This window comes from Triturus cristatus, chromosome 3_2 (genome assembly GCF_964204655.1).
Source record: "Triturus cristatus chromosome 3_2, aTriCri1.1, whole genome shotgun sequence".
In the NCBI taxonomy this organism is placed as follows: domain Eukaryota; kingdom Metazoa; phylum Chordata; class Amphibia; order Caudata; family Salamandridae; genus Triturus; species Triturus cristatus.
In genome coordinates, this window is record NC_140584.1 from 449533735 (window position 1) to 449556089 (window position 22355).

Below are 22355 nucleotides of genomic sequence, written 5' to 3' on the forward strand. Positions count from 1 at the left end.
CAGATGAGCTTAAATATTTTGCTACTGTCATTGTGCTCATGAATGAACGTGGAGTAACAGGGAAAGTATCTTGAGGTGTCTTGAATGAAGATATATATTATAACTAAATTCTTAGGTATCTATGAGTTTAAATATAGATGACAAAGTTCACATGCATTTAGGAGAATGACTTACAAATCGCATTTCTATCATGTATCCTTTGCAAGTTGCTAGTTTTTCAGTATTATTTAGACATATTTTAATTTGCATCTTTGTTCTTTTTGTTTTTTATAGCTATGCACCTGAATTAATCAAGTGATGATGGCAGAGATACTCTAAGAGTATTCTTTAGGACGATGTAACTTTAATTGAAAACGGCAGTCTAATTACATGAATTTTGGCTTTTGATTTTTTCCCGAAATGCCCGTTAGCTTTGATATTGAGTTGATGAATGTCTTCTACAACAGGTATTTTCTGATTATATATAATAATGAATACAACATGGTATCTGATATTTATTTGTATATTCCCAAATGAGTAGGATGGAGTTTACTTATTTTATTATCAGTGTAACTGTGTGAAAATGTATGATGGTGCATGTTCAGTCGTAAACATATTTATCTATATGTGACACAGACTTTTTAAAATAATTTAATACATATATGCAGAGTATGATTTAATATATATTGAATATATTTCATACATAATATGCAAGGGATTATGTAATCAGAACTGTTAAATAATTTGATGTACATAAAATACCTTCATTCAGTAAATATATTGGAGTATACAACATTGCCACCATTAGAAAATGGTTGCCATTTTAGGACATATTGATTTGAAAAAGTTTACCAAGATGTAATGGGTCACATGGCAGTAAAAACATGTTTTTATTGGTCATTGTAAAGTAATGGCTACCTACATGAGCAAGGCAGTATCGCTACCAAAAAGTGTCGCCTTCTGCTGCCATATAAATCAATAAATGAATTAAAATTTGCACATAATCTCCTGGAGTGCTGGCTTCTATGTCCATGCAATTCACAAACAACTATGGAGCAATTTTTAACACGGGGTGGCATTAGCCCAAATTACTGCGACCCTCTGTGATTTGGCTGTGTCTCAGGTAAATAACATTTATTACTGTGATACAAAACGTCTTGTGTAAATACATATTTGTATGACTAACCCCGAGGTTAGTTATGTGAGACAAATAACCTTGCCCCTGACATCCAGGTTCACTACTCTGGAGAGGAGCATGTCATGTTCCATGTAAATGTTGAAAGCAAGGTCAGAATTGGACGAGTTAACACCCTAGGCAAAATCGTATTTGACATCCCCCCAACTTGCTGAGAATAGATTGATGTGGGGAGTTGGATTTTTCCTACAGGTGTGTTTGGAGTGAGGAAAGAGTCTTGCAAGCTCTGGACCAAACCTGTGTGTGGCTTATAAGATTTTTAGGTTATCAGTGCATGACGCCCGTGTGGGTCTTTCAACATTCCACTAAGCCAGTGCCAGCTGGTAGGATGTCTCAGACTTCACACTGCATGACATGTCTTTTTCCCTATCATAGAAACAGGGTGAGTGTTTGTGTAAGAAGTCCAAATGAGGATTGTTTAGTTGGCTGCATTGAGGTAACTTTTCAGTTGCAGAAACTACTCTGAAAACAAAGATAAGCAGAAACAAAGAATTGAGTTGGTTGGCGTAAAGTTCAACATTATGCACTGAGTTGGCTGGGGTAAGGTTAGACATTATGCACAGTCTATACATATGATGCAGATAGAGAAAAGGCTGGCTAGATGTACCCATGGAGATACTGGTGAGCCATTATTCTTAGAGATTGCATGAAATGTGACATCCGCTACCAGTTGCCTCTTGGAGCTGCATGGCACACTATATAAATATATAAAGCCACTTCAACTAAATTGTGGATGCTTTTAAGTACCGACGTTGGCACGATACAAGACTGATTCAACCCCACAAGGACAAGTAGGTTTATACACAAATGGACATCTGCAGGGGGAAACTAAACCAATATGTTTTTTCAGTGGGATTGTAAAGCAATTACACAGCCTTCAGGTTGCACCGAGGTTTCAGAAGCAGCAAAGTGATCTACCATGTTTGGATCAGGACTTGTGACCTACAGGTTAAACATAGAATTACAATAAGAAAATGATTGAAACAGGGATGTGCATTAGCTCCAACCCTGTATATACTTAACTTGTCTGAACTACCAAGGGGTCAGAGATAAACCCCTTCTCCTAATGTAGATGGCATGCATATCCTTTGCCTACTGTATGCCGTCTACTTAGTTATACTGGACTATTTTTCCAGAGAAAAGTCAATATTGTTAATTTACATTTATTGTTGCAAACGTTTGAGGAACAAATTTTGACTGTAACTAAAGTTTTAGTTTTCGGGACTAGAGGAAGTATGCTGTCCAAATTCTTGGGAGCGCCCAAGGAACAGGAGGTGGAATTTTAGAAACACCTGGGCTTGGCATTCATAAGTCAATAAAATGGTCCTTTCACCAAGAGAATCAATGCGGGACGATTTATCGTTTAAAGGGCTGCTGAAATTCAACAAAGATTTTCGATGTCTATCTCTTGAGCCATTCATTTTACCCTTCTAAACCAAGTTCAATATGGGATTCGACAGACAGCACCATCTACAAACTGCATTTAGCTTTCCAGCTGTCCTCTGTGATTTAATCAGCAATACTAGAACTGATTTAAACCTTGTGATGGGGTCAATCTATTAATAGATCAACATAAAATACCTGTATTGTGTAGGAAGGAGGTAAATCTTAATGCACATAGTTGGGCCTCCTCTAACATATAGGAGATAAATCAAATTACGCAATTGGATATACAGGACAAAGAGGCATCAACAACTACCTCTAAGCAAATTAAAATCAGAAATAAGAATGCTTGCTTTTCAAGACTCAAAATGTAATCATATACATTTGTAAAGTAAGCAGTCTGTTTTCCTACTTTTATGTTTTCTGGCTATTGATTGATACAACCGTCCTGTAATTTTCACATCTTCTAAATCAAAAAATGTGTTCAGAAATAGTGAAATTAAGAATCAGAATTAATCCTTTTCAGTTTGCTTCATGGCTATTTAATTTTAAATAATGGAAGTTGCTTTGGTCTTTTTATGGTGAAATGCACATATCTGCATATTTTATTTGATGGTGTACTATCACTTTTTAAAACCTGTAGTAAATTTACCACTATGTCCTATGAATCAGCCAACTCCTTGTTAGTGGATACAAGATAAATAGACATAGCCATTAAAGTATGTTGGTTTTTAATACCTTTAAGGAATGAGTGTTTTTAGTAACTTGATTTTAATTTTTAGAGTTTTTTACGATGTATATTAACGTATATTCTTATTTTATTGTTGTTTGATAGAATACTGTCTAAATAAACGTAATATTGAACTGTTTACATTGCCAATGCATTTTTTCTTTACACTCTTTATAACTTTATTATTTTTAAGGCATCTTTGTGTGTTTATATGTCGTCTTAGGTTTACTGTAATTCAGCACCAATAGTAACTTTTCACTGTGCTAAATATAATCCTTTTCCTGTGATGTGTGTTCAAACTGAAAAGGGTTTCATACTTGTTCCGAGTACACATGTAAATTAAGGAGCATCCATACAATTCAATTAACATTATGTGTGATGGCTCATTGTTTTTATTCATTTTTTTAATTTCACATATATGGCCACCATTTTAAGCGTTGAAGTATAAGTTTTTTTATTATTTTTGCGTTTGTTACAAATACTTGCAATAAAAGATAATAAAACTAACCACTGCTCCAGCTTGCTTAGGCCAGACCTCTTGGCTTTGCCAACAACTACTTAATTTGCATCCTAGTACTTGTTGCACTGTATTTATAGTGAATGGGAACAAAACTGCAAGTACCAGTATGCAAAGAGAAAACAAAACTTAACAAATACTCACACCGAACATGCAGTAACATCACCCTGGGTCTAGGCTATATCTCCTAATGACCCTGCCAGTGCCTCTTACTCGCCGAGAAGAAGAAGCAAAGTTGAGGGCAGGGGTTTGGGAGTACTCTTTTCAGTATCCTGGAGGGCCCTTTTGTACACACAGGTCAGTCCCTGGCTCAGAGCAGTGACTGGCTTAGTCTGAAAATATACTTTTCCAGCACCTGAACGACCTATCTGAATCTCCTCATCTACCTTTTTTTCAAACCAGCAGCAAATGGGAGGTAAAGGTCCCGGTGGCAGAGCGAGGTAAGAAAGGGGGAAGGGGAAGAATGAGGCTTTACCAGCTGGGCGCTAGCAGCAAGAAATTATTTATAAAAGGCTGTTCTCCGTGGAGACAGTGCAGTGAGTGACTGCTACGTGATCTGATATGAAATGGGCTAACCTCACAGTCACCCATGCTAAAGGCTGGCCTTGCTTCAAGGGGACAAACATAAGATTAGTGAAAGGTATTGTTGGGAAGAAAGAAAACAATTGTCAAGAAGTCTCTTATTCTTAGGGCCACTGACATCTCCCACAGTCGCACATTCATCTACCAATCAGACAGAGAATAATCCTGGTCCTCTGTTTTTACATACAGTGACAATATACTATAGTGATGAGTGTTTTATCATGAGAAAAACAAGCATAGGCAAAGTTAATAAGTCTCACCTTTGCAAGAGCTATCGGCTTTGTCAATATGTTTTAGCTATATTGCACACCAGCATGGCTACTGAGTAGCATGGCTAAAAGTTAGTGTCATGAAGGAGAGTGAGTGAAGTGACGTAGAGTGGCATATAGCTGGGTAGTGTTGCGGAGTGTCATTGAGGGAGGAGAGTGTTGTAGAGTAGAAGAGTGTAGAGTGTCGTAGAGCAGACTGTCGTAGAGTGTCAGAGTGTTGTAGAGTAGAGTGTCGAAGTGGGGTGGGGTGGGGTAAATTGGCATAGAGGGTGTTGTGTAAAGTGGGGCACTGTGTTGTAGACAGAGTAGCGTAAAGCGGAGTAGATTGTCATGGAGTGGCATAGAGTGAAGTAGTCTTGTAGATTGAAGTGGAATGGCGTAGAGTAGATTGACAAAGCAGAGTGGCGTAATGTGTCGTAGAATAGAGTGGAGTAAAGTGGCATGGAGTGTGTTGAGGGAGTTGCATAGTGCATCGTAGAGTGGAGTAGTGTCAGAGTCGCATAGAGGTGAGTAGGGAGATGTGGAGTGGCAGAGTGTGTCAGAATGGAGTAGGGTTTAATGGACTAGAACATCATAGTGTGGAGTATCATGGAGTCTGGTGTCGTGGAGTGGCCTAGAGTGAAGTGGTGTAAAGTAGACAGTTGATTGGCGTAGAGTGCAGTAGCAGAGAGTGCATTGGTTTAGAGTAAAGAGGTGTAGAGCAGATTGGCGTAGAGTGGCCTAGAGTGCAGTGGCACAGAGTACAGTGGCGTAGAATGCAGTAGTGCAGAGTAGAAAAGAGTTGTGTAGAGTGCAGCGATGTAGAGTGCAATGGTTTAGAGTGGCGCAGAGCAAACTGGTTTTGAGTAAAGTGGTGCAGAGTGAATTGGCGGAGAGTGCAGTGGTTTAGAGTAGAGTGGCGTAGAGCGCAAATGGCATGGAGTGGTGCAGGGTAGAGTGGATTGGCATAGAGTAGTGGCATAGAGTGCAGTGTTGTAGAGTAGAGTGGAGTGTCGTGGAGGGGTCTATAGTAAAGTGGAGTGGACTTGAATGGAGTGGTTTAGAGTGCAGTGGCAAAGAGTACAGAGGTGTAGAGAGAGGAAGAGTGCATTGGCGTAGAGTGCATTGGCATAAAGTGTAGCAGAGTGGTGCAGAGTAAAGTGCAGTAGCGAAGAGTAGAGTGGCTTAGAGTGCAATGATGTAGAGTGCAATGATGTAGAGCGCAATGGTGTAGAGTGGCATAGAGTGCAGTGGCGTAGTGTTTCAGAGTAGAGTTTAGTGGTTTAGAGTGCAATAGTGCAGAGTAGATTGGCATAGAATGCTTTGATTTTGAGTGGTTTAGAGTAGAGTGCAGTGGCGTAGAGTTGAGTGGCACAGAGCGGACTGGTGCAGCATAGATTGCGGTAGCATAAAGTAGAGTGGCGCAGGGTAAACTGTTTCACAGTAGAATGAAGTGACGTAGTGTGTAGTGGTGCGTGGCAGCGTGTGGTGGTGCAGGACAGAGTTTAGGGGTGCAGGGTAGAGTGTAGTGGTTCAGGGTAGAGTGTAGTGGTAGTGCAGTGGTGTAGAGTAGATTTGAGTGGTCTACAGTGGATTGACAGTACATTGGCGTAGAGTGCAGTGGCATAGAGAAGCTAGGCAGCCTAAAACAAATAAAGCCAGCAACTGTGAGTTACAAAGCCAATGGTAAGCAATGGGCGGAATGCTTTCCCAGGAGAGCTTACCAAATGTCCCCAAGATGTCGTTAGCTAACCAAACAACTGTGCTATTTGGTAGGTTTCGGCCTAAAAAAGGCCCCAGAAAAGGAGCCATTCGTAAATCAGGCAATGGCAAAGACAATAGGTCTGGTCTTGCAAGCACGTGTTATATTTATTTGTAAGACCATGCCATAAAAATACAATGAAGAAAATATAAAAAACATTCAGCCGCCTAAACATGGCGGGTATGTGCTTGCAATAACAAGGTTTCCTTTTTAATTAACTATTGCATATAATTTTAATAGAACAGAATGGGGTCTTCTTTCTTCCCTAGCCACTATCATTTAAATAACTGATTATACCTAGTAAGTTTGTTTCCCTTTTGTCCACCATTTTGAAAACATCGAAATTAATATTTTGTATGCAGAATCCTCATCTCGCATTCAGGAAGAGGAGGAGTGGCAGCAGCAGATTGGTACATCTTAACATAATGTATTTTGTACAATACAAGGGCACCCAAAAAGTGCATGGGTTCTCTAATACAGATGTTTATTGTTACACAACTCAGGAGATCTAATTTTATCAAGCGTATGATAATGAAAGGCTCATTGGATCTGCTGTAATTAGAACCTGTGTGGGGGAGAGTGCGGGGGGAGCTGGGGGCTGTCAAGGAGAGAACCTTGCATTGGATGCATTAGTTCACTGAGCCATCAGGTTAATCTGTATATACACAACAGTCAAGGACTGCTTGTTTGGGTCAGCTCTATACATACTGTCATTAGTAGTGCAGTGGTTCAAACACTGCTGCTGTGTGTGACTGCTGCTGCTTTACTATAGACCAGAGGTCTTCAATCTGGGGGGCGCAACCCCCAGGGGGGTTGTGGAGTCCTGGGAACGGGGTTCCGCAATCCCCATCTTCAATTGTGCCTTCAATTGAAAATGTCTGCGTTCTTTTTGAAAAAATACAGCTGTCCTGGGATGGCTAATTTAGAACGTTATCAGATGACGTTTCATCAATTGAGTGTCTTGTGTGTGAAAAGCCTTCATGCCAGGATGCCCGCTTGCCTGGATGAAATGCAAATGTACTGTTAGAAATGGGGGTCTCTAGTTGGCAATGGCTGGCCACTGTCCAAGTAGGGACCCTTCTTCCTAAGTCAGAGTAAGCAGCCTACACCCTTTGACAACCCCTGCTCAACCCTGTGGTAACGTAGCACGAGCAGCTAGGCTTATCTCAGAGGCAGTGTGTGAAGCATTTATGACCATACACAGTAATACAATGAGGAACACTACAAATGGACACCACTCAAGTAGTTATGAAAAATAGGTATTTTTAGATAGACTTAATCACAAGACCAATAACAGTAAAAATCCACAATACTATAAAAATATAATTACTTTAGAAATGCTGCAAGGGAAAATAGTTCAGGATGCGCAAAATGATGTTTAGTTCAAGGCAGGGGTCTCTGCGACCCTTTTACTCACAAAGTATCTGGTTCCTGGGGCAAAGCAACAAAGATGTCGCTAAGGCGTTGTAGCGTTAAACTTCCTCACGCTAACCAGCGATGCGTTGAATCCTTACCGCAAGGGAGGATGATGCGCTGGGTTGCGGGCAGGACAAAGCGACAAACTTCCTCACGCTAAGCCGGTGATGCGATGAAATCCTTGCCGCGAAGGGAGGATGATGCACCGAGCCTGTTGCGTGTGCGATCTTGCTGCGTTGACGAAGATGGCGCTCCGCGAGGAAGCGACGATCCGGATTCGATGCGGGGAAAATGGCGAACGCTCGGCGTCCGCGCTGCGATGATCCTGTTGCGATGATTTTCAGATAGCGGGCGTTTTCGGGCCCGCTGACGAATGATGCGATCTTCTTGGGGATAGCGAGCACTCGGCGACAGCGGAGCGGCGATTTTCCTCACGCTCACCAGCTGCAGCGGCTCGCTAACGGGGGTTAGCGACGATTTTCAGCGCTCTCTTCTCAGCAGTAGAAATAGAGGCCCTGGAACACACAGGGGCCTCACCTGCAGATAGTAATCCTCGCTGGGAGGAAACAGGAGGCTGATGGTGGAGTCTGATGTGCCTGAGACTCCAGCAGGAGGCTAGCTCTCTTCTAGCCCTTGGGTGATTGCTGTAGCAAAAATAAAAGTCCAATCAAAGTTCTTTTCCTCTTCTTGAAGTCCAGTGGTAGCAGCTGCAGGCCAGTCCCAGAAACAGCACACAAGGCACAAGGACAGTCCTTCTCTTGCAGATTCCTGTAGCCACACGGACAGAGGTTCTTCTTGTTATCCAGGAGCAATACCAATTGTAGGGGTTTGTGCACAAATATTTATACCCCCAAAGTCTTTGTTCTTAGGGGTCCCAAGCCCCTGAACCCAGCCAGAACCAGTTTTGCCTAGCCCTGGAGCACTTTGTTGATCAGGCTGCATCCTTCCTTTCAGAAAGAGGGGGTCTGCCTCAGACGCACAGTGGGAGGTGGAGCCAGCTTTCACCTTGCCAGGCACAGCCCTATTCAAGTGCAGGAGCTACCCCTCCCCTCACACCTAGGCAGGTCGCTCTATTCAACCCAGGTCTGACTCAGCCTGCCCTGTCCCTCCAAAACCAGACAGCCAATACACATAATAGCAGAGCAACTGGAAGGCTTAGGCAAGAAAGTACCTATACTCTAAAAGTGGTAGTTTCAAACCCAGAATATAAAAATAACCTTCACTAAAAGATGTATTTTAATATTCTGAGCTCAGGCATACTAGATTCGTTTTTCTACCATGTTCTGTGGGTCAGTTAGGACTATAGGATGTAATAGCCCAAACCTCCCATTCTGGCCTATGGAGAACAGGTAGCCTTACAGTAGTGAAAAACGAAATTGGGTGTAATTCACTACTAGGACATGCTACATACAACAGGGCATGTCCTACCTTACACATACAATGCGCCCTATCATAAGGGGGGCTTACATGATGCCAAGGGAAGGTTTAGGGGCTGGGAAGCGGGTGCACTTCACAGCCAAGATGGCAGTTCTGGACTGCACGCAGACACTGCAGTGGCAGGTCTGAGACACACTTTACAAGCTGCTTCTGTGGGTGGCACAAACCAGTGCTGCAGGCCCACCAGCAGCATTCGGTTTACCAGCCCTGGGCACACACCGGCCACGCTACTAGGGACTAACAGGTAAACTGAATAAGCCAATCATGGATGTACCAATTCATATGTCATCTTTACAAAGGGAGCATTCGCGCTGTGGCACTGAATGGCAGCGGCACAGCGCCCAGAGCATCTATAACCAGCAAAAACAGAGGACACACAGCGAAAAAAGGAAGGGAGACTCACGCCAATGGTGCCAGGTTTAACACGCGTCCCCTCCAGCTGAAATGTGGGGAGAACTACCCATCCCCTTGGAAGTTCTCTTCACTAAGGTGGAAAAATCTGGACAGACCATCAGCATTGGCGTGTTCTGTACCAGGGCGATGTTCCACCGTAAAGTCCATACCCTGTAGGGAAATGGACCACCTTAACAACTTGGGATTCTCACCCCTCATCTGCATCAACCATCTGAGGGGCCTGTGGTCTGTCTGAACCCGGAAGTGAGTCCCAAAAAGGTATGGTCTCAGCTTCTTCAGTGCCCAGACCACAGCAAATGCCTCACGCTCAATTGCACTCCACTTCTGTTCCCGTGGAAGTAACCTCCTACTGATGAAGGCTACGGGTTGGTCTAGTCCCTCCTCATTCATCTGTGACAGAACAGCCCCCACCCCATGCTCTGAAGCGTCTGTCTGGACAATAAATTCCTTAGCAAAGTTGGGCGCCAGGAGCACGGGCGCTGTACACATGGCAGTTTTGAGGGCATCGAAAGCTTTCTGACAGGTGTCAGTCCAGTTCACAATCTTGGGCTGCTTCTTGGAAGTCAGCTCAGTCAAGGGGGCAACGATGCTGCCATACCCCTTGACAAACCTCCTGTAATAACCCGTGAGTCCTAAGAAGGCCCTCACCTGGGTCTGGGTCCTTGGGGGCTCCCATGCCAGGATCGTTTCAATCTTGGGCTGTAGAGGTGCCACCTGGCCACTCCCTACCTGGTGTCCTAAGTACACCACCGAACCCTGCCCAATCTGGCACTTACTGGCCTTGATTGTGAGGCCTGCTCTGCGCAGCGCCATCAACACTTCCCAGAGGTGGTGTAAGTGGTCCTCCCACGAGGAACTGAATACTGCAATGTCATCCAGGTAGGCGGCACTGAAATCCTCCAGCCCAGCCAACACCTGATTGACCAACCTCTGGAAGGTGGCAGGGGCATTCTTCATTCCAAAGGGCATCACACGGAACTGGTAGTGCCCGTCTGGGGTGGAGAATGCTGACCTCTCCTTTGCCCCATCAGTTAAGGCGATCTGCCAGTACCCAGACGTTAGATCAAACGTGCTGAGGTACCGGGCAGCCCCTAACCGATCTATGAGCTCATCAGCTCTGGGGATGGGGTGCGCGTCGGTCCTCGTGACCGAATTGAGACCTCGATAGTCCACACAGAACCTAAGTTCTGGAGTGTCACCAGGCGCTGCAGCTTTTGGTACCAAGACCACGGGGCTGGACCAGGGGCTGCTAGAGGACTCAATCACCCCTAGAGCAAACATTTTGGAGACCTCCTCCTTGATGTAGGCCCTTACCCGGTCAGTCACTCGGTAAGCCTTGTGCTTGACAGGAGGACTGTCCCCGGTGTCCACCTCATGGACGCACCAGTCAGTGACACCAGGCACCAGGGAAAATAAATCAGGGAATTGCCCCAACAGCTGGCGGCAATCTAACTGTTGCTCAGGGGTCAGTGTGGTGGAGAGGACCACACCCTCCACTGACCCATCCTTTTCTCCTGCACACAGGAGGTCAGGAAGAGGCTCACTTTCCTCCTCCATCCCTGCATCTGTGGCAAGGAGCATACCCACTTCAGACCTCTCAAAGTGGGGCTTCAGGCGATTCACATGCAGGACCCGCAGGGGGTTCCTGGGAGATTTAAAGTCCACCAAATAGGTAACTTGACTTTTGCGCTCCACCACCTCAAAGGGACCGGTCCACTTATCTTGGAGCGCACAAGGCTCCACTGGGGCCAGTACCCAAACCTTCTGACCAGGTTGAAATTCGACCAGAGTGGCATTCTGGTCGTGCCAACGTTTCATCTCCTCCTGGCTGGCTTCCAGATTTGCCTCAGCAATTTTTCTGAAACGCTGAGTTTGGTTCCTGAAGGCCAGGATGTAGCTAAATACATCCTGGGGAGGTTTCCTGGGAGATTGCTCCCAGCCTTCCTTGACCAAACTCAGAGGTCCTCTTACCGGATGGCCATAGAGCAGTTCAAAGGGACTGAACCCTAAGGACTTCTGTGGCACTTCACGGTATGCAAACAACAGGCATGGCAAGAGGACGTCCCACTTAAGCCTCAGGGGCTCTTCTAGGCCCATGATCATGCCCTTCAAGGTCCGGTTGAATCTCTCAACCAGACCGTTACCCTGGGGGTGGTAAGGAGTGGTGAACTTGTAAGTCACCCCACACTCCTTCCACAGGGACTTCATATACTGGGAGATGAAGTTGGTCCCCCTGTCGCTCACCACCTCTCTGGGGAACCCCACACGGGAGAAGATCCCCATCAGTGCACGTCCCACCACGGGGGCCGTCACTGTCCTGAGCGGGATGGCTTCAGGGTACCGGGTGGCATGGTCCACCAAGACCAGGATGTACCTGTTGCCCATGGCTGTCTTGGGGTCCAGAGGCCCCACAATGTTGATGCCCACTCGCTCGAATGGGGTGCTAACAACTGGGAAGGGTTGGAGTGGGGCTTTGATCTTCCCCCCACTCTTCCCACTTGCCTGGCAAGTCTCACAGGTCCTACAATACGTATCTGAACTCTTGCGCATCTGGGGCCAATAAAAGTGGGTGACCAGCCTTTCAAAGGTCTTAGTCTGCCCCAGATGTCCTGCCAATGGGATGTCATGAGCCAACCCCAGTAGGAAGGTTCTGAAGCACTCGGGTACCACCAGCACACGGGCTGACCCCGGTTCAGTAACCTTAGGCTCGCTATACAGGAAACTGTTCTCCCAATAAATCAGATGTGAACCGGACACATCACCTGCTGCCTGGGCTGCAGCCTGTTGCCGCATACCCTCAAGAGAGGGGCAAGTTCTCTGCTGTTCACAAAACTCCTCCCTGGTGGGCCCCCCTTCCTGCTGCCACTGGGTCAGCTCAGGCAGGTCCCCCAGGTCGGTACTCTGCTCCCCGGTAGGCACCAGGGCATCCCCTCCGGGTCTGCTCCCTCCTGGGCCGTGGGAACCAAGGGGGCCGGTTTCCCGCGCCCCCTGCCCCCTCCCTCTAAGGCAGGGACCTGGGCCATATTCTCAGGCTCCAGGTCTTTCTCAATACTCTCTTTGGCTGCCATGGACCGAGTGGTAGCACATGCCCACTCAGGCAGTCCAACATTTGCAAGTGAGCTCTCTTCTCCACCGTAGCCCACGGGGAGTTCTCCAAATCATTGCCCAACAGACAGTCCACAGGCATGGCGGGCCTCACAGCCACCTGAAGAGTTCCTGAGACCCCCCCCCACTCAAAGGGAACCTGAGCCACCTCACAGCGGCTCTCTGTGTTGTCTGCAGACACTACTGGGTAGAATGCATGGGGTACAACCTGCTCTTTGGACACCAACCGGGAGCTGACAGCAGTTACACTGGCTCCTGTGTCCCTCAGAGCCTCCACTCTATGGCCATTGATGGTTACCCACTGCCTGTATTTTTTAGTGTTATCAGGCAGTGCAGGCTTAGGAACCATTTCAAAGTCTCCTAGTGAGACAAGGGTCAACTCTACGGGGTCCCACCCACCGGGGGCACCCATCTCCTCCTCCCCCAGGGCTACACTAGCAAGCTGGCGGGGCGGTGCACGGGGTGGTGCAGGAGTATCCTTCTGGGGGTCAAAGTATCTGTGGCCCACCTAGCCACACTTAAAACAAGTAGGGGGCCTCCTTGGAACAGGATTACCTGTTGGAGGCACTGGCTTCTTATCTGGGGGAGGCTGGGATACCACTGCCTGGTTCCCTTGGGAATTATCTTGGGGCCCTCGGTGGAACTCCCTTGGTTTACCCCTGTCCCCCCCACCTCTCTGCTGGGGACCCTGCCCACCTTTGGCGAAGTCTCCCACTGGACCCTTGCGGACCCGGGTGCTCACCCAGCGGTCCGCCTCCTCAGCAAGCTTCCTAGGGTTAGTCAGCTTGCAATCTATCAGAAGCTGGCGTAGCTCAGGAAAACAGTTACTAGAAAAATGCTCCCATGCAATCAAGTCATACAGTTGCTCAAAAGTTTCTACTTTGCTGCCTTTTACCCAGCGCTCCATTGCTCTGCCAAAAAAAGACACATATTCTACCCACGTGGTACCCTCTATCTTCTTGCAAGTTCTAAATCTCTGCCGGTACATTTCAGGGGTCAAACCATAGCGGGTAATCAAAGCTTCCTTCATGTGGGCATAAATCATTCTACTTTCTGGGGATAGGTCCAACAAGGTATCCCTCCCCTCACTCACAAAGCGTCCCCACAACCCCGCTCCCCAGTCCTTCTCAGGGACCCGGTGGGACACCATAGCTAGTTCATAAGCGGCAAACCATTGCCCAATAGCCTCACTTTTATGAAAATCCTTAATAACCTCTTTAGGTATATACACTCTACTCTCATTATGCACTACCGGTATGCTGCCACCAGAGGGGGAGATCTCAATACTCTTGGCCTTAATCTCTAACTCCCTCAAAATTCTCTCATGTTCAAATTTCATCTTCATTATCTCAACTTCCAACTTCTTATTCTCTAGGTCTCTCTGACCATCCAATTTAAGCTTAGCCATCTCCATATTATGCCGCCTATCTCTCTCCCTGTCCTCCATCTCTTCTGGAGTCAGGCCCCTTGAGGACACACTAGTGCCCGGGCTGGAAACTGCTTTATCCCCTACCAAATCTACAATTTCGTCCTGCCGCTCCCCTGCATCCTCTCCTCCCTCCACAGGCTCTTCTACATTCTTTGGGGCATCCCTGGCTTCTAACCAGGCCTTCAGCGCCTTGTAATACTCTTCCCTTTTAGTGAGACCTGTGATAGGGACTGTGAAGCGTTTGCAAAAATATTTGAGCTGCTTGGCATTGTAGGTGTCTAATTTCTCTTCTTCCCAGGAGAGATCCTCAGAGGCATTGGATCTGAGCTTGGCCATTGTAATAATAACTGGCAATATCGATCAAAAATAGAATCAAAAATCTCAAAAACGTACGTGGTTGTGTTATGGTCTGCACTCACTAGTAGTGTAAACTATAATTACTGTATGCGATCATAAATGCAAGTCCAGATCCTCACCGCTGACCACCAATGTTAGAAATGGGGGTCTCTAGTTGGCAATGGCTGGCCACTGTCCAAGTAGGGACCCTTCTTCCAAAGTCAGAGTAAGCAGCCTACACCCTTTGACAACCCCTGCTCAACCCTGTGGTAACGTAGCACGAGCAGCTAGGCTTATCTCAGAGGCAGTGTGTGAAGCATTTATGACCATACACAGTAATACAATGAGGAACACTACAAATGGACACCACTCAAGTAGTTATGAAAAATAGGTATTTTTATATAGACTTAATCACAAGACCAATAACAGTAAAAATCCACAATACTATAAAAATATAACTACTTTAGAAATGCTGCAAGGGAAAATAGTTCAGGATGCGCAAAATGATGTTTAGTTCAAGGCAGGGGTCTCTGCGACCCTTTTACTCACAAAGTATCTGGTTCCTGGGGCAAAGCAACAAAGATGTCGCTAAGGCGTTGTAGCGTTAAACTTCCTCACGCTAACCAGCGATGCGTTGAATCCTTACCGCAAGGGAGGATGATGCGCTGGGTTGCGGGCAGGACAAAGCGACAAACTTCCTCACGCTAAGCCGGTGATGCGATGAAATCCTTGCCGCGAAGGGAGGATGATGCACCGAGCCTGTTGCGTGTGCGATCTTGCTGCGTTGACGAAGATGGCGCTCCGCGAGGAAGCGACGATCCGGATTCGATGCGGGGAAAATGGCGAACGCTCGGCGTCCGCGCTGCGATGATCCTGTTGCGATGATTTTCAGATAGCGGGCGTTTTCGGGCCCGCTGACGAATGATGCGATCTTCTTGGGGATAGCGAGCACTCGGCGACAGCGGAGCGGCGATTTTCCTCACGCTCACCAGCTGCAGCGGCTCGCTAACGGGGGTTAGCGACGATTTTCAGCGCTCTCTTCTCAGCAGTAGAAATAGAGGCCCTGGAACACACAGGGGCCTCACCTGCAGATAGTAATCCTCGCTGGGAGGAAACAGGAGGCTGATGGTGGAGTCTGATGTGCCTGAGACTCCAGCAGGAGGCTAGCTCTCTTCTAGCCCTTCGGTGATTGCTGTAGCAAAAATAAAAGTCCAATCAAAGTTCTTTTCCTCTTCTTGAAGTCCAGTGGTAGCAGCTGCAGGCCAGTCCCAGAAACAGCACACAAGGCACAAGGACAGTCCTTCTCTTGCAGATTCCTGTAGCCACACGGACAGAGGTTCTTCTTGTTATCCAGGAGCAATACCAATTGTAGGGGTTTGTGCACAAATATTTATACCCCCAAAGTCTTTGTTCTTAGGGGTCCCAAGCCTCTGAACCCAGCCAGAACCAGTTTTGCCCAGCCCTGGAGCACTTTGTTGATCAGGCTGCATCCTTCCTTTCAGAAAGAGGGAGTCTGCCTCAGACGCACAGTGGGAGGTGGAGCCAGCTTTCACCTTGCCAGGCACAGCCCTATTCAAGTGCAGGAGCTACCCCTCCCCTCACACCTAGGCAGGTCGCTCTATTCAACCCAGGTCTGACTCAGCCTGCCCTGTCCCTCCAAAACCAGACAGCCAATACACATAATAGCAGAGCAACTGGAAGGCTTAGGCAAGAAAGTACCTATACTCTAAAAGTGGTAGTTTCAAACCCAGAATATAAAAATAACCTTCACTAAAAGATGTATTTTAATATTCTGAGCTCAGGCATACTAGATTCGTTTTTCTACCATGTTCTGTGGGTCAGTTAGGACTATAGGATGTAATAGCCCAGACCTCCCATTCTGGCCTATGGAGAACAGGTAGCCTTACAGTAGTGAAAAACGAAATTGGGTGTAATTCACTACTAGGACATGCTACATACAACAGGGCATGTCCTACCTTACACATACAATGCGCCCTATCATAAGGGGGACTTACATGATGCTAAGGGAAGGTTTAGGGGCTGGGAAGCGGGTGCACTTCACAGCCAAGATGGCAGTTCTGGACTGCACGCAGACACTGCAGTGGCAGGTCTGAGACACACTTTACAAGCTGCTTCTGTGGGTGGCACAAACCAGTGCTGCAGGCCCACCAGCAGCATTCGGTTTACCAGCCCTGGGCACACACCGGCCACGCTACTAGGGACTAACAGGTAAACTGAATAAGCCAATCATGGATGTACCAATTCATATGGCATCTTTACAAAGGGAGCATTCGCGCTGTGGCACTGAATGGCAGCGGCACAGCGCCCAGAGCATCTATAACCAGCAAAAACAGAGGAGACACAGCGAAAAAAGGAAGGGAGACTCACGCCAATGGTGCCAGGTCTAACACGTACGCTATTAGTTAATCTGCAAGTGTAAAGGGTGCTTGGGAGCTGGTTCTTTTTTTAATTGATGCAATCACCTCAAGCTTTGGGATGACAAAGATTTGGTTTTTTGAGTGGTAATGCAAAGAGTTAACAAATGGGCTGTGATGTGCGTGCTCTTAATTGTAACTGAATTTACACAGCCCTTAGTACCCCAAAGGAAAGGTTGAAGGGACAGTTATGTGAAAAAAGAACTGCATTACATACGCACAGATATTACTAAAATCTACATTTTGGAAGCATCATTTTATTGTAAAACATTTTGCGCATTTTGTAGCAGTCTATCTTACATTGTGTGTAAAGCAAGTGTAAAGAATGACTTGCATATTCACAGTGCTTTCGTCACATGCTGTGACCTCATAGCACTAAAAATACACGTCACTATTCTCCACTGCACATATCAACATTTAATTCTGTGCCTCTCTGGTTACACACAGACCTCTGCAGTGTATTACCTAATAGAGGTTTCATATTGTACTACAGTGCATTTCCCACTGAGTAACAACCTTATGTGCAGTTATCTGATGGTGAAAGACCTAAAAAACGTGCAGAATATTTTGGGCCTTAGTTAGGAGAGACTTGCTTCGCCAGAGCATCTCTTTTTTTGAGGCTCCAGTGGCGCAAGAGGCTCAACTATACCTACGAGGCAGTCCAAAGCCACTCCTCCCACGCAACAACTATGGATTCTGATGCTGCCCCATATTTGCAAAATCATGTAAACCTAGGGCTGCTGCAAAAACGGACGCCTCTCCAGACGAGGCATAACAAGGAGAAATGTTTTCATTTCTCCTCGTTTTTTCCTCTTTCCATGTGTGCTACATTCTGCAGCTCACATAGAAAGAGGAAAGCACCTCTCAGGATTGTTTTTGTGAAGGAAGCTGCCCCTTCCTGTACAAAAACAACACTTACTATGTTGGTGCTAGGCAGCAAGTTGTGCACCAACACAAGGGAAAAGGAATGCATAATATTTTATAAAATACTGTGCATTCCTGCCCTTTCACATTGGAGTATGGCAGAGCAGCAAGAAGACTTGTGGTGCTGCCCTACGCCAATTCCTTATTAATGAGGCCCTTTGTTTTTAGTTACACCTTTGACTACACCACACACTCACCGACCTTTGGTTTGCTACACACTGTTCAATATTATTTCCCCACCGTAAAAGTTATTAACTGTGAGAATTGGGGGCGTTTATGGTTGTCAATGATGAGGAGTACCGGGTTCTAGAACTTTTTGTCAGAAGTGGGTCCTTACGCCTAAAAGAGTTTGACAAGGGGGTCTCGGCATCAAAATGTTTGAAGACCTCTGCTCTAGACTTAAGATTTAATCTGAACACTTAGTGTTTATAAAGTGAAACACTAAATGATGTATTCCTTGACCTGAAATCGTTTTCAAATCTATTTTATGCGGTGCCCCATCTAGGCAAGCCGGGTATTTTAAGTATGAAGTTCATTGTGTGAAGATAAAACAGTTTGTCCCACCTTCCTGTTTATTGTTCTGTACTATCACAAACCATGGTAGAAATACTGAGCCATGAAGAAGGCATTGTTGCATTAGCACTGACTTCGGACCATCCAATGCATCCTAAGAGAACACTACAAAGTGTTAGGGGCAGTCTCACCAATATAGCCGCAAGGAGGCAATATATGGGCACTACTTGGAATATCATAAGGACAGCAGCAAACCTCTCCCAATCAAGAGGTACGTGGCACACGAAAATGAGGATGCACTTACATATAGAGGTGATATTGCATCTTAACATACGTAAAGACTACGGGTTTTCGTATTCATGTCATGTAGTGGTTAGAACTAAAACAGTTAAAACCTCTACCATTTTTTACCTCACCTGAGGTCCTGGGACTGTGTATTTTTGTCCATGACCTCATAGGTTTAGTGTCATGGTTATCAAAGCTCCATGGATGTGCAGCTTACTGAAATGGAGAACATATCGAGTCTCTTCTATCCAACTTTGGTGTATCCTGCCCCTCAAAAGGTGCAGTCACTGCACACACACAAAACAGGTTTATTTACTGTGCTAAGCAGGCATTTCTTTATTTCTCCAGGGCCAATCACACAATACTGTCCTTATTTTTGAGCAACTGCGCTCATGGGACCAAACTAATTCTCTTTCAATAGGTAACTAGCCAGACTATTGAATACTTTAGCTTTCTCCTTGGATGAATGCAGTGCTTCCTCATTCATTGTTTCATTTTGATTCTCTTACCCGTGCACTTTGATCTCAGTACATCTCAATCCACCTAAGCCTTCTCCCATACAGCAGACTGACCTACCTGTTCAACCCTTTTGCTCCCGTAAACTATTTTTCATCACCATCACTTGTGTATCACTGTTTTTAATGAATGACTTTTCAGTGCACATTTGCAAGGTTTCGTGGAGTGTTTTACATGTGTAATCCATCTTGCTCGAAGGCTCAATATATTGGTTTGAAAATATATCTTTTGCTTTGTTGTGCGTATTGTCTTTGTTTTACTCCCTGTTTTAATTTTATGTTTGGTTTTCTTTTTCAGCCTTACAAATTCCTATGATTTTGCCACCATAGGGTGAAACACTTGTTGGCTGAACTGCCACATTTTCAAAAATACTTTTAGTTACTGACTGTACCAGCACTAATAGGCTAGCATCTGTGTGAGCCGCCTTCTAGAATTGTAACCCATCAATAAATGTATATATTAAACTAGATTTATGTTAATGGAGCTTGCGGTAATACTTTAAAAACATACGATATGAAACTCAAAATTAACTTTATTCATCAGAAGTTGGTATAATCCGGTATGCTCATGCATCTTACTAATACACAAAACAAACTGGTATGTTGGAATTAATAATTTTGGGACTGTACAGTTACTGTTGTTACCCAGGAGCTCCTTTAGATGAACACGTTCCTGAAAGTTATTATTCAAATGAATGTATTGATGTCCGTTTAAGAATGCCTTAGGGAGAATACAAATAGCCAACCAGCACCCATACTGAACTAGTTAAGTCATTATGTCTACTAGCTTGGAAAATGTACGCTACTGCTGCTGGTCGCCGCCGGGGAGAGGGGAAGGGGTGGGGGGAGGGTTTCATTTTTGGTTAAATATTATTATTGTCATGTAAAAAACTATACGGTGCATTGCGATATAAGACATTCATTGGACAAGTAAAACTAATCTCTGATTTACATGGGAAGAACCACTGTTTGAGAATACTGGATGCCGTACGATATGTATATGACAAAATGTATATGCTATGAAGCAACGCTATGAATAAAAACAAGTTTAAAAAAAGAATGCCTAAAGGAAACCTACCTTAAGAAACACATCCAGGTCTATAACACCACGTCTTAAAGCTTCCCCTAGGTAAAATATGGTATCTTCAATGGCATTCTCTTCAGCATAAAGATTTAGGATCTGTTTGTAAAGTGGGGCTGTAGGGATGATAACTTCATCGATACTGTTATTCTCAGACTGGTTTTCCATTTTCTCCACAGCCGCAGTGAGTTCTTCTTCCTTCCTTTTCAAAAGCTCAATGTTCTTATCAACATCAGCCTAAGGAAAACAGAAGGAAAAATCTGAATGGGCCTAGTAAACCTCACTAAAAGGTTACAACACACAAGAGTTATGGAATTAATTTCAGTCTTACTTCAGTCTTAAACGTGTTAAGAGGCAAAATAATGTCACTGGACAAGGAAGCATAAATTTGCATTACAGCTACTGAAACTGACTGAACAACTGCCTTGTCATGTTTATGATCCCCCTCTTCTTGCTCAGGCTCCTTACCACTCTAAAGGATCTACAATCTTCGGGTGCAACTTACCCCTTAGCCCCAACACTTTTTCTTGGAGACTTCATCTTACTCTGATCGTTTCAACTGTGTGCAATAGTTGTACACCAAAAAGCATGATTATATTATGGTGCATTGTGTTTAAGTACTTTTCGGGATTTTTATGAAAGCACAAAATCTTCTTGGATATACCATATGAAATCAATATGATCAAAAAGGCCTTTCTCCCAAGAGAAGGCTTTAGTTGACATTTAAAGCAAAGTAACTCGGTTCAAGAAAGAACAATGTTATAATGCAATTCCATGTAAAAAAAATGTAACCTTCATGTAATGAAGCACAGATAAAACAAAATATTAAAAGCTGTGGCAAAAACTAAACCCACACAATAGAGTTGTTAAGTGACACTTAAACCAAACAATAGGCCTGTACATCATTAAAACACAAAGCAAACAAGCATTGGCAAAACCAACAGTTTTGGCCATGGAAATACTTGATTATTTAAAATGTATAAAATACGTATTAAAAGAAAAAAAAAATTAGAAAAAGGAAATGCTTGCAGCCTAAAGATGGTGTGCATATATTTGCAAAACGTTATAAATGACCCATTTAAAAAATATATCAAAAAGGTCACAAAATGGTAACGACATTGGCTGACCAAACTTGGTGCTGAAGTGAAGTACTTTTAGATGGATGTGCATGTGTGCAGAGCCAAAATGGATTGAGCTTAGAGAAAGAAAGTAGACAGAATTAGGTAGGAAAACGTCTACAATCACTGGCTAATGCACAGGTTCAACACCACCTTGGGGGATTGCAGGGGGAGAGGTAGGGTTCTCTTATTTTAGGTTTGCAGCGCTAACAGTTAATGAGAAGGGGACACAGGAATACGTGAGTGAGTGATCTGTGAACCAGGGGATATGGAACTGTTATGTAATAGGAGCCCAATTATGGTAGACTGATTATGTGGAACGAGAGGAGGCTGAACTACAATGTAAAATGCCCCAAGATATATAGGATGATACAGGAGGAAGCACCCAATCAAGTGTATTTGCAAGAAAGCCATCATCACCCAACCAGAAAGCTAGGAAAATAGTGGTAGCTTTACATAAATATCTACAGTTTGAAACACACAAAGTCATAAGGGACACAAGAAGTTTGAGTGGTGCTAAGAAAACCTTGGTGGCTTCCGACGCCCCCAATGTGTACCCGGAAATATTTCTTGACCTCACTCAGAGATCATTCGCAATAAGCTGACAGGAGTTATTATGGGTGGGTGTCTTTAAAACAGTGATTAGTCCCGGAGAGGACAGACATCCTAAGGATAAACGTATGAGCGAACCATGTTGCACCAATTGGTTGGTGAATTTATTTAGCTGGTTTTACTGGTTAAATGGAGGAAGCTTCACCCATCAGTTAGAGTGCACTCTTTTCACACAGACACAAACTACTCCATAATAGATTGGTTATGGGTGTCTGATGCACTGATGAGAGAAATGGACAAAATTGTAATAAGTATTTTAACAATTCTGAACCATGCACCACTGGTATGGGACTTCTGTGAGGGGACTGGCAGTATATGAAAAGGTAGATGGTGCTTTGA

At 44.9% G+C, this 22355-nt stretch overlaps 1 protein-coding gene across 1 annotated transcript in view; it reads right to left on the bottom strand.

The window, feature by feature from the left end:
* TSG101 (tumor susceptibility 101) overlaps nt 1–22355 on the bottom strand; it is a 225373-nt gene that overhangs the window by 7619 nt on the left and 195399 nt on the right. Inside the window, exon 9 of the mRNA XM_085648060.1 lies at nt 20284–20523. Coding sequence (XP_085504186.1) covers nt 20284–20523 — 240 coding nt within the window. The remainder of the gene's footprint in view (nt 1–20283; nt 20524–22355) is intronic.